General features: G+C 43.3%; 2 protein-coding genes across 2 annotated transcripts; one reads left to right on the top strand and one right to left on the bottom strand.

Annotated features, from left to right (window-relative positions):
- The first annotated feature begins 777 nt into the window (after positions 1-777).
- Positions 778-3,413, top strand: si:dkeyp-72e1.6 (transmembrane protein 238-like). Its single transcript, XM_052049808.1, has 2 exons — positions 778-1,534; positions 3,202-3,413. Exon 1 carries the CDS (start codon positions 994-996, stop codon positions 1,519-1,521), a length of 528 nt encoding a protein of 175 aa, XP_051905768.1. The 5' UTR covers positions 778-993; the 3' UTR covers positions 1,522-1,534; positions 3,202-3,413.
- Positions 3,414-6,668: 3,255 nt separating this feature from the next.
- LOC127590243 (uncharacterized protein K02A2.6-like) lies at positions 6,669-8,832 on the bottom strand. The gene has a single exon (XM_052049752.1). The coding sequence runs from the start codon at positions 8,663-8,665 to the stop codon at positions 7,646-7,648; it is 1,020 nt and encodes a 339-aa protein (XP_051905712.1). The 5' UTR covers positions 8,666-8,832; the 3' UTR covers positions 6,669-7,645.
- Between the last annotated feature and the right edge of the window lie 2,788 nt (positions 8,833-11,620).

Genomic DNA, 11,620 nt, shown 5'->3' with positions numbered 1-11,620 from the left:
GCCACCTCCACTGTGTGTGTATATATAGTGTGTGTGTGTGTGTGTGTATATATATATATATATACAGTATATATAATGTGTGTGGGTGTGTAGATACCTTTATATGTATATGTATAATTAAATTATAACATATCCAGGTGTTCGAATAGCCAAGTCAAAGTCCAGGTCTGAATCTAATTGAGAATCTGTGGAAAGATTTGTGAACTGCTGTTCACAAACGCTCTCCATCTAATCTGCCTGAGCTGGAGCTCTTTCACAAGGAAGAATGGGCAAAACCTTCTGTCGCTAGATGTGCAAAGCAAAACGTAACATACCCCAAAAGACTGTACTAGCAGCAAAAGATGATACTTAGTATTCACTCAGGAGGGGTAAGTATTTTCAGACTCCCTTCTTTTTTTTTCTTTGTAAAAAAAAGGAAGTATTAAATATATAGATTTCGTTCCACTAAATGACTGTGCCCCACGTAGTGTTAATACTTAAGCCCCCAGCCCCCCAAAATTATACTTTTTGTTTGAAACCTGAAATGTGGAGGAAAAAAAACTTAATTTCATCCTATTTGATTATGTCAGTATTGTATGTTTTTATAAATGACAATTTTAAGTATTCATTTGCTGTTTTGGGAAAATGTGTGATAAATGGAACCAAATAAACTCGTGTCTCAAGACACAACTGATTTTTGTTTCAAATGTTGGTGGTAAGTGCGAAAAGTTGACAGAAGAATATACCCATTGATCGTACAGATAGCCGAAATACAATTTTTCGAACAGCGATGAAATATTTGTCCTTCATGACTTTCCTCCACCGATAAAGTAATCTCTTTTCGACGGAAAGAAGGATAAATAAATAAAACACGCACCTACAGTTGGCAGGTTGTGTCCTTTTGTCCCCTCCTCCACTGGGCTCACGCCCTCCCCCGTTGCTTCTCACCTAGCTCATCTTACAGGTGCTCTGCCGACACACGATACCTGTGGAGCGCGGTTACTGCACGCTGACATGGAACCAGCGTACCGCGGTCTGGGTCGCTGTGTTTGTTGTTTCTGGCTGGCTGTGGCCTTTGACGTAGTAGGACTGCTCGTCCTTCTCATCGGCGTGTTTGTGAATGTTTTTTTCTACGACCTGCTCATCTACGCCGGCGCCATCGTCATCTTCCTCAGTCTCGTGTGGTGGGTGTTTTGGTACTCCGGCAATATCGAGGTGCTCTCTGCGGAACTGGAGGATGACGTGGGCCTAACAAAGAAGGACAAGGCCGGTCTGAGCGGCATCGGCGGGGCGGTCCGGCGGCTGTCCAACCGCGTGTCCAGCGGCATCAGAAGTTCGTTGCGCAGGAACGGCAGCGCTGGCCGGAGGGGAGGCGCGCGGACTCCGGTTGCATATCCGACTGCGACCTCGCACTCGGAGCAGGTGGTCGTTGCCATGGCAACCTTGACGCCAAATGAGCCAACTTTACGGACTTCTGTCTCTTCCGCGGGGTGCTATGATGCGGAGATGCCTTCCACAGCAACAGAGACCTCACCTACGTAACAGAAGACCAGGGGTGAGGTCTTCGCTAAAGTTTATTTTCAATTTCTTGTATGATCTCTAAGCCTACATAATATACTGATGACATTTGGGTTGAAAGAAAATATTCGTGTTAATCTCAAGATCACACTAGCCAAAACCGAGACCAAGGACTTATTTTCTTGCCTAGTCCAATCCAAGCCTAGTGATTTTGTTTTGTCACAATCGAACTGTGTGCATGGGTGGATTTTTCTTACGACTCAGTAAAGTGCAGATACAAAAGGGTGTTTGCACCGTTGTGGGAAGGAAATGCAGCCAACTCGCAGCCAGTCAATGCAGTCGGATCTCATGATAAAATCGCCTCAATTAAAACTCTCAGTCACCACACTACAAAAATGTTGGTCGTGTTGTTGGTGGCGGAGTGGGTGGTAGTAGCACATGAAACGAGGGTATTTGTTCTTTCTTAAAAAAAAAAATCAGCAAGAATATAAATGAAGTTGAAGAAGAGTAGATCAGTGCTGGTCTTGATAGAAAATCCAGAGTCCGGTCAGTGTGAGACCAAGACAACACTAAAACCCAAACCTTCTATATCTTGCCATGCCACTGCGAACACAACACTTTTTTTGTCATCATTTTTGGTTCAAGTCAGCGTTAGTTCATCACTTCCTGCCTGTAGCACGTGAGCCCTACTATCGTTTACAAATTATAAAACGCTCCATACTATACAAATATGAAGTGCTTTTCTTGCATTTTATTTTACTCCAGCTCTTTCATTAACCTTTTTCCCTATTTGTGATGTAAAATGACATGCGGAGCACCCATTTTTGACAGTGGAATTTACAACATGTGTTTCATTGCCCTATAATTTTCTCAAAAGAAGAATTTCTCATTCCTCAAATATGTATTCAACTACAGTGAATGATAATAATGAGGGTTTGTTTTGAATTGACTGAGGGAATTTGTGTATTGGACCATAGTCAACGTAGAAAATGTGGTCAACAGTGTTCTTTACATCAAGTTAAGATTCATTGTCCCTTATGCTCGGTAATGTTCGGATCTACACTATACAGCAGCGAGACAACTTGTTGACAACAACAAAGTATTGCACAATATTATATGAATTTAGAATGTTCCATTAGTTAATGCGTTGACCTCACATTGCAGAGTTCGTGGGTTCGATCTTCCTGTGTGGAGTTTGCATCTTCTCCCCAGGTGTGTGGGTTTTCTCTGGGAACTCCGGTTTCCTCCCACATTCCAAAAACATGCACGGCAGGCTGATTGAACACACTAAATTATGAGTGAGAGGGTGAATGGTTGTTCGTCTCTGTGTGCCCTGCGATTGGCTGGCAACCGGTTCAGGGTGTCCCCCGCCTACTGTCCGAAGACGACTGGCATAGGCTCCAGTACCCACCGCGACCCTTTTGAGGATAAATTGGAACGGAAAATGGATGGATGGATGGATATGAATTCAAAATGTTTCAACTAAATGCTCCTTTGCTTTGTAGTTTGTTAGTCACAGACCACAAAGTATTATCAGTAGTTAATCATTCACCTTACTTCGTTACTCGCTAAAAGACCACACCAGTTCAAACAAATCTGATATGTACTTCCTTACATAGTCATCAGACACACTCTGATGCAAAAGTCACGTGTCAATGACTTTTCGAAGTCCCTGATGATTTTGTATTTTTGTTTCACTTGCAGAGACTCTGTGAATTCATTGCTGAGGTGGGAAGAGTCAGGTCGACTTGATGCAATTATATTAAAAATAAAAAAATCACTGTATTTTATTTTCTATAATGTCCATGTTGATTCAAACAGGCAAGCAGATGTAGTTGATGGATATCGATTTGCAATTGTCATCACCATGATAAGGAATGATTTGTATTTTCAATAAAAATGTTCATCTGTCTTTACCTTGGAAGCATGAATTCAGATTGTATGGATTTAATGTGATTGCGAGACCAAGTTGTCAAGCCCTTCATCGACAGAACTCACTTCGCGATCTTGACTCTCTCCACAGTTTTAATACCCATCTCATACATCTTTTTCAATTTGTACAATACATCTGACGACTACACATTTTGTGACTTTATTTTCATGAGATTCATATTGTCACGATTCGGTCTAACCGAATCAAGTTTTTGGAACCCAAAAGTGTAGACACCAGACAAGGTCTCCGAAGCAAAAATATTTAATGTACAAAAATCGCACCGACAAAGTAGAAACATAAAGCGCTGGTCAAAACAAGGACCAGAGGGCACAAACAACGAACAACAAAAGGCGCTTGCACAAAAGGCAAGGGAGGAAAATAAGGATCGCGAAGACAAACAAAAACAATGTATCCAAAATACACGCCAAAGAAAGCCAATTCAAAAAAAATAAACTTCAATACTCACAAAACCATTGGTACCGAGAGTTCAAGAGCGAAACATGACGAGATCTATAGCAAAAAATAGTCTATGGGCAAGGACGCATCAAGGCATAACAATATCCCGACAACCAGCAGACAGATTGTTGGTTCTTAAATACACAGTTCCTTGATTGAAAGATTGGCAGCAGGTGTGCAGCCAGAAAGTCTGCTCAGTCTGCCACCTGCTGGCCAGGCCAAGAACAGGAACATGACACATATAAGCTTATTATCGGGTGACCTTCATTGCCGAAAAGCTTCTACAATAAAAATGTGTAAAATTATGTGTTATTAGTCGTAGTAATTGTTGTTAAGTATTATTTTTTTTTTTTTTACGAGACTGTATTTTGGTAGGGCACTCCATTTTACATTCAGTGTAAAAGCTAACTGACTGACTAAAACTGTAAATGGAATTGCAAACAATGAAACGTCATATAACTATTTCGATATTCGAGATTATTGGTCAAAGCTTTACGAACAAAAAGGAGTGTCTTGCATGAAAGCGTTAGGAGGATCTTGCAATAAGGTGTTATTGCGGTGACAGGTGAACACTTTTCAGTTTTTCTGACCTTTGTATCATCTAAGAGGCTTGCAAGTCAATGGTACCAGCGTCCTTGTTCCCACCAAGAGTGATAGCAAATGTCAATGAGTAACGTTTGGAATGGATTGGCTTTATTGACCTTGCTTCGAAGTGACTGCTCTAACGATTGCATCACTGCAAACACAAGCATTGTTGAGTATTGTCATTGCAATTTAAGTGGAGTTCATTTTTTTGTCACGGTAAAGTAAAAGTACTGTACACTTTAGTTCAGGGGTGCCCAAACTTTTCGGATCGAAGATCTACTTTTTGATCAACTAACCTCACGGGATTTACCCTTACCGACGTGTGCGCGCACACGCACACACTCACACAAACACACACACGCCATGATGAGAAACAGCCTGAAACTGAGGCATGCGACGCACTTCTGCAGCCTGTTAACTATCGTAGCTCACAAGTACCATTTTAAAGTGCTTCCCTGGACCCTCCTAAATTCCTATTCTTTGCCCGTGCCCTCGGTGAATTGTACACGAAGCAAACTCTGAATGAGAAGAATGACTATAAAAGATAGAGCGCAACAGCTCTTATCACAAGCTGCAATTGCAGACTGCTGAGCGCTAACAACTTCCGGTGACGTAATCAGGCGCCACCGTAAATTCAAGATTTACCTGCTTTATTATTATTTTTTTTTAATATTTATTTTGTGAAAATGAGACTGATAGGGGGCGGACCGGTAGTCCAGTTGTTAGCACGTCGGCTTCACAGTGCAGAGGTAACGGGTTCGATTCCAGCTCCGGCCTCCCTGTGTGGAGTTTGCATGTTCTCCCCGGGCCTGCGTGGGTTTTCTCCGGGTGCTCCGGTTTCCTCCCACATTCCAAAAACATGCATGGCAGGCTTATTGGACGCTCTAAATTGTCCCTAGGTGCGAGTGTGAGCGCGGATGGTTGTTCGTGTCTGTGTGCCCTGCGATTGGCTGGCAACTGATCCAGGGTGTCCCCCGCCTACTGCCCGAAGACGGCCGGGATAGGCTCCAGCACCCCCCGCGACCCTAGTGAGGATTAAGCGGTTCAGAAAATGGATGGATGGATGGATGGAGACTGATAGGATGATTAGGGTGCAGTGTACATGACACAAAAAAATATATTACTAACATGTACAAAGACACACAAATGGTTATTTTTTTTTCTCCTCAACACTCTTCAGATCTACTCGGGACCTGTCTTAGATCTACTGGTAGATCAGGATCTACCTAATGGCCACCCCTGCTTTAGTTAATCAGATTATGCCTTACCTAAAGTTGTGGTTAATTAGTGTGTATTTTTTTACATACACGTTACTCAGTGTGATATTTTCTTCACTAATTCCATTCAAACAAGTAAATAAAATTGATTTAAGAGATAGCCCATTTAATTCCCACTGTCATGTACACTTGCACAAGTTATTTCAGAGGCCTCTTCAGGAAGTCTAATCTAACATTTTATGCCACCTTTCCTTCACCTTTGTTGGATTACATCATCAGGTCAAGGTGAGCTAAAAAAGGACTACCTTTTCAACACAAGAAAGGACAGCATTCTTTCAAAAGAATTGTATTCCACTTTTCCAAACTGACATCATCGCATGATGGGGAGTATTGCTGACACAAGTCTCTCGCTTTTGGACTTCACCTGCATAAAGTTAACTTCATCATAAAATCAAAAAGATACTGATAATATATTTTTTGTGAGAAGATTGAGAGTTTCACCATCACTGATGATGTTCTTCTTTTTTTGTGTGTGAAAGTTTTCCGAATCTGAATCTTTGATTTTGGAATTGCCTTTTCTCTAATAATTTATGGAAAGATGATGGGCGCAGCAAAAGAAAAGGCAGTTGTGGATCCAAAAGTGAATGGGCGATAGTTGGCAGAGGGTAAAGAGAGTGTTTAATAAGGAGAGGGTCTGGACACAATGGTGGCTCGCAAACAAGAAGGTGAAGCTCCGTATTAGTATTGGAGAACTGACGACGAGAAAAAGTAATGGCAAGAAGGATAGGTGTAGAATCAAGCAGTCCTTGGAGGAAAACGCAAATCCAGACTGGGCAGGGAAGCTCTGGGAAAAAGAAGACAATCAAAATCAAATGGTATGTACCAAAGTCCCAAAATGGCAAGCATGTGCACTATTAATGGCCGAAATACCACTTACAATGCGTGAATCACCTGGCGACTGCTTGCAGATCACCATAGGTCTTTTTCAGAAAAGGTGATTGCTGATCAGCGTTGTGGGAAAACACTCCCACGCTGCCCACACACAAGTCAGGTGAGTGGACCACTACACCATCAGTGACTCAATACATTGCAACTCGTCTTAATTTATATAGTGCTTTCACAACAGCTGTAACTAATGCTCTTTGCAGAACATTCAATATTGTAAATGTTGTGTCTTGAAATGACGAGGCACACACACGCGTTTTCTATAATGTTTTCGACCGTCGAGTTGCACCATTAACCTCGTGGGGGAATTGTGCCTAGGCTTTTCAGGTAACATTTCACACATGCGCAGTAGATGGCAATACAAAGTACGGGAAGTCAATGTGTCCAAACAACATACAAATCTATGATGGTTAATACACCAGATTACCTCCCCCCTTAGTTTAAAGATACATAACAATTTCACATCTCCTTATCCATCATACTGCATAACATTTCTTCAATAATAAACAAGTGAACATGTTTCAATTACGACATCACAATCAATCCCTGTAACGTAAAGGGCGTTGTGCTCTACGTCCTGAACATCTCAAAGCTACTGTCTCTGGCACAAGTGGTTCAGGCGGGTCTGGTGCAAAAGCTGGTGATTTAGGAATTGTGGACTCCAGTTCGTCAAAGTCTTTCTCCTGCTCAGCTGACTGAGTCACACTTTCAGGTCCAGGATCTAAAATGTCAGGTGGGTATCGAAGACGCAGCTGGTCTCCATGGCGCCTGTATACCTGATCAGTTTCACCTTGCACATGGTATGACACTGGTCCGGTCCGTTGTGTCACTACTCCAGGGATCCATTTGGGACGTTCTCCTGCTGTGTTGCGGAGATAAACGGGGTCATCCACATCAAACTGTCTTTCGGCAGACTGACGATCATTTTTCTCCTTCTGTTGATACCGTCTCCTCCTCACCGTCTCAGAGATGCTCGGTTTAAGGAAATCCAGCCGTGTTCGTACATGTCTCTTTAAGTCAAGTCTGCTGGTGACTCTCCAGTTGTACCATTTGGTGTTGTGCGATAACGCAGTAAGAAGTGTGAAATCTTATCCTCAACACTCAGGATCTCTTTTGCAAGCTTCTTCATGCCCGCCTTGAAGGTTGCGATGCATCTCTCAGCGAGTCCATTTGTAGCAGGATGCTTCGGTGCTCCAGTAGTGTGCAAGATTCCGTTCCTTTTCATAAAGAGTTGGAACTCATCCGACATGAAGGTTGTGGCGTTGTCAGTGACGATTTGTTCGGGTACTCCTTGTGCTGCAAACAGTCTTTTAAGCCTTGTGATGGTGGCTGCTGAGGTTATCTGTGACATTTTGAAGACCTCTAGCCACTTGGAGTACGCATCAACCACTATCATAAACATGTGACTCATAAATGGACCTGCAAAATCCATGTGAATCCTTCTCCATACCCCTCCAGGAAACTCCCATGGGTGCAGTGGAACATGGCGTGGCATGCATTGTTCTAGCTGGCACGTCTCACACCGCTTGCAGACCTTCTCGACGTCCATGTCAATATTTGGCCACCAGACATATTGTCGTGCAATTGTCTTTTTTACGATACCAGGGTGTTCATCGTGGATCTCTTTTAACACTACTCTTCTCATTTTCTCTGGCACCACTACTCTTGTTCCCCACAGAACACATCCCTGTTCTACAGAAAGTTCATCTTTCTTTCTGTGAAATACCCTGAAATTTTCGGGAATTTCAGTTGGCCACCCTAACTGGATGTATCTGTGTAGTAGTGAGAGCTCAGTGTCTTTGCGTGTAGCCTTTGATGTTTGTTTTGCACTTAATGGCGCCTCCTCCAGGTGCTCACAAATCAGTGCGTTGAGAGAAGCAGTTATTGTCTTTGTACCATCGTCTATTGTCTCAGGCAGGGGGATACGGGATAGTCCATCTGCATTACCGTGCTCCTCCGATCGCCTGTAGGTAATGTGATAATCATAAGCAGACAATATGATTGCCCATCTCTGTATGCGTGCTGCTGCCATCGTTGGTAGTCCCTTGCATTCTCCGAACAGCGCGATCAGAGGCTTGTGGTCGGTTAACAATTCGAACTTCCGCCCCCAAAGGTATTGGTGGAATTTCTTTACTCCGTACACCAGACTCAAAGCCTCCTTTTCTATTTGTCAGTAGTTCTTTTCAGCCGGAGAAAGCGTTCGAGAAGCAAAAGCGATGGGATGTTCTTTCCCGTCCGGCGTCGTGTGCTGAATGACAGCTCTGATCCCATAAGCAGAAGCATCACATGCAAGTGTAAGTGGCAGGCGCAGGTTGTAATGGGTTAATATATTTTCACTTGTCAACAGTTCTTTACAGTTGTCAAACGCGCTCTGCTCATCTTTACTCCATTTCCACTTTGTTTTCTCCTTCAGCAGTCTGTAAAGTGTAGCCAAAACGGTACTTTGGCATGGTACAAAGCGTCCATAGTAGTTCACGAGACCTAAGAAGGCTCTTAGCTCTTTAGTGTTTGTGGGTGCTGGAGCATCATGAATGGCCCTGACCTTATCTTTGGACGGGTAGACTCCTTTTCCATCCAGCACGTGCCCTAGGTACCGTATTTTCACGACTATAAGGCGCCATTAAAAGTCTTAAATTTTCTCCAAAATGGACAGGACGCCTTATGGTGCGGAGCGTCCTTTATATGCGCTGAGTTCCAAAATCTGACTGACAGCCGACACGCTGTTTATATAGAGAAAAGGCGGAAGTGACTGTGGCCAGGCATGCGGGAAGAAGTCGGCCAATCAGGGAAGGGTGGGCGTGTATATATACATATATGGAGAGGGAGAGAGAGAGAGAGAGGGAGAGAGAGGACAGGCAAGCTAGTCCGCCAATGGTGAAGGGTGGGCATGTAAGTGCTAAAGGGACGCCGCCTCAAGCCAGTACCAACACTTGTATAGCGTGTGGCAATGTGTATTGTTGCAAAACGACTCCGGTTTTGGTTTCTAAGAACCCCTGAAAATAAATTCGACAAAAAGACACGCCTACGAAGCTCAGTTCAAACTTAAAGCCACCGGTTATGCTTTTGGCATGCGTGCCCATCTCACAGCAGCGGTGAAAAAAACAAGTCAAGCAAATGAACTCTGAGCTTGCCGTTATTCCCGGAGGGTTGACTAAAGAACTCCAACCGCTGGACATTGGCATCAACCGGGCGTTCAAAGTAAAGTTGCAAACGGCATGGGAACAATGGATGATCGGTGGCAAACACAACTTTACAAAGAGTGAGAGGCAGCGCTTGGCGAGTTACGCCACAATACGCAACAACGAGAGGGAACGCGGCGTTTTTGATGGATTACGGTACTTGCACAATTGTTCAATTTTTTCTACACACACACGCGCTGCCACCATGTTTCGCTCTGTTCTTTACTTTCAAATGTGGGAAAGCTTTACACGAGAGAAATGTTGACTTTGCTGTTGCTACTCCTTCTTTCCGCTCGGCAATGCGTAGCAACTCACACTAGCATGTGATGCATTCAATGACAACTGAGATGTGCAGTCCTCTGCTTCTGATACAGAGGATGAGGACTTTGATGGATTTCTGGGTGATGATTGATCGAAAAACGTGAGAACATTGTACGATGGCTAAATAAAATACACCCGAACTCAGTTCTGCTTTCGTTGCCTTTTTAAAAACGTGTTTTTATCTTATCTGTATGTCTTGACATGCTACCGTATGCTTCAAGCTAACGTGTTAGAGTGCGCGCATGCATGCCGTATGTTTAAGCTGGCGTATGTTTTACCACTGTAAAACTGCGGCCATTAGTACGATGCGTCGAATAGTCGTGAAAATACGGTACTCTATTTGCGTCTTACCAAAGTCACACTTTGTCCTCTTCACTCTCAGACCATTCTCTTTCAGCCGCTGAAGAAGTCTGTCCAGGTTCATTAAGTGCTCGGATTCGTCTCAGCCCATCACGAGCAAGTCATCGAGGTAGACCACCACATTGAGGTCTTTCATTAGATTCTCCATTATCCTTTGGAAAATACTGACAGCAGAGTTGACACCAAAACACAGTCTATTGTACACAAACAGTCCTTTGTGTGTATTGATCGTAGTATACTTCTTTGAGTCGTCATCGAGAAGAATTTGTTGATAAGCTGCAGCCAAATCAATTTTTGAGAATATTTTCCCACCACATAGTGTGGCCAACACCTCCTCAATGCGTGGTAGTGGATATGTCTCTGTGTTAATAGCTTGGTTCACCGTTATCTTGTAATCACCACACAAGCGAAGCCCACCATCCCGCTTGGGTACTGGAACCACTGGAGCCGCCCACTCACCGTACTTGACGGGGGTGATGACGCCATCTTTCTCAAGTCACTCCAGTTCTTTTTCTACTTTTTCTTTCATGGCAAAGGGTAAAACACAGGCTTTGTGAAATTTAGGGACTGCATCAGGCTTGACGGATATTGTTGCCTTAATGTACTTTAATGTCCCCAACTCATCTGTGAAAACATCATGTTTTGTGAGTACATCTTGGATTGACTTGGTTCTTGGAGATGCATGCATTTTGTTTTCTGTGACAGTTTTGATCATTTCCCAGTTTAACTTTATTTTATCTAGCCACTCTCGTCCGCAGAGTGACGGTCCTTCAACTCCCACAACTATCAGTGGCAAGTCAACAGTCTGATTTTCATACTTCACTTTAGCCATGAACTGTCCTTTTACAGGGATTGTCTCTCCTAAGTAGCCTTTTAGTGCTACACTACTTCCCTCTAGTGGTATACGAGAGAATAATCGTTCATACACGTTTTCAGAGATAATGCTGACTCCTGCTCCAGTGTCAATTTCCATTGGAACCTTCCTTCCATTTACATCAAAAATGGCCCTATATGGTCTACGGCCGCCATTAGCACAATACACGTGGACATGGAACATGGGAACATCATCATCTTTCTTTTCATCAGTTTGCACATAGCCAGTCATTTTACTAAATTTTCTCTCATTG

The sequence above is a fragment of the Hippocampus zosterae genome, chromosome 17 (genome assembly GCF_025434085.1).
Source record: "Hippocampus zosterae strain Florida chromosome 17, ASM2543408v3, whole genome shotgun sequence".
Classification (NCBI taxonomy): domain Eukaryota; kingdom Metazoa; phylum Chordata; class Actinopteri; order Syngnathiformes; family Syngnathidae; genus Hippocampus; species Hippocampus zosterae.
Note: the sequence above shows the minus strand (reverse complement) of the source record. Positions and strands in the feature narration are given on the sequence as shown.

What these genes read in the sequence shown, in the direction of transcription:
- si:dkeyp-72e1.6 (XM_052049808.1), top strand. Translation starts at nt 994, where the DNA reads ATGGAACCAGCGTACCGCGGTCTGGGTCGCTGTGTTTGTTGTTTCTGG.
- LOC127590243 (XM_052049752.1), bottom strand. Translation starts at nt 8,665, where the DNA reads ATGGCAGCAGCACGCATACAGAGATGGGCAATCATATTGTCTGCTTAT.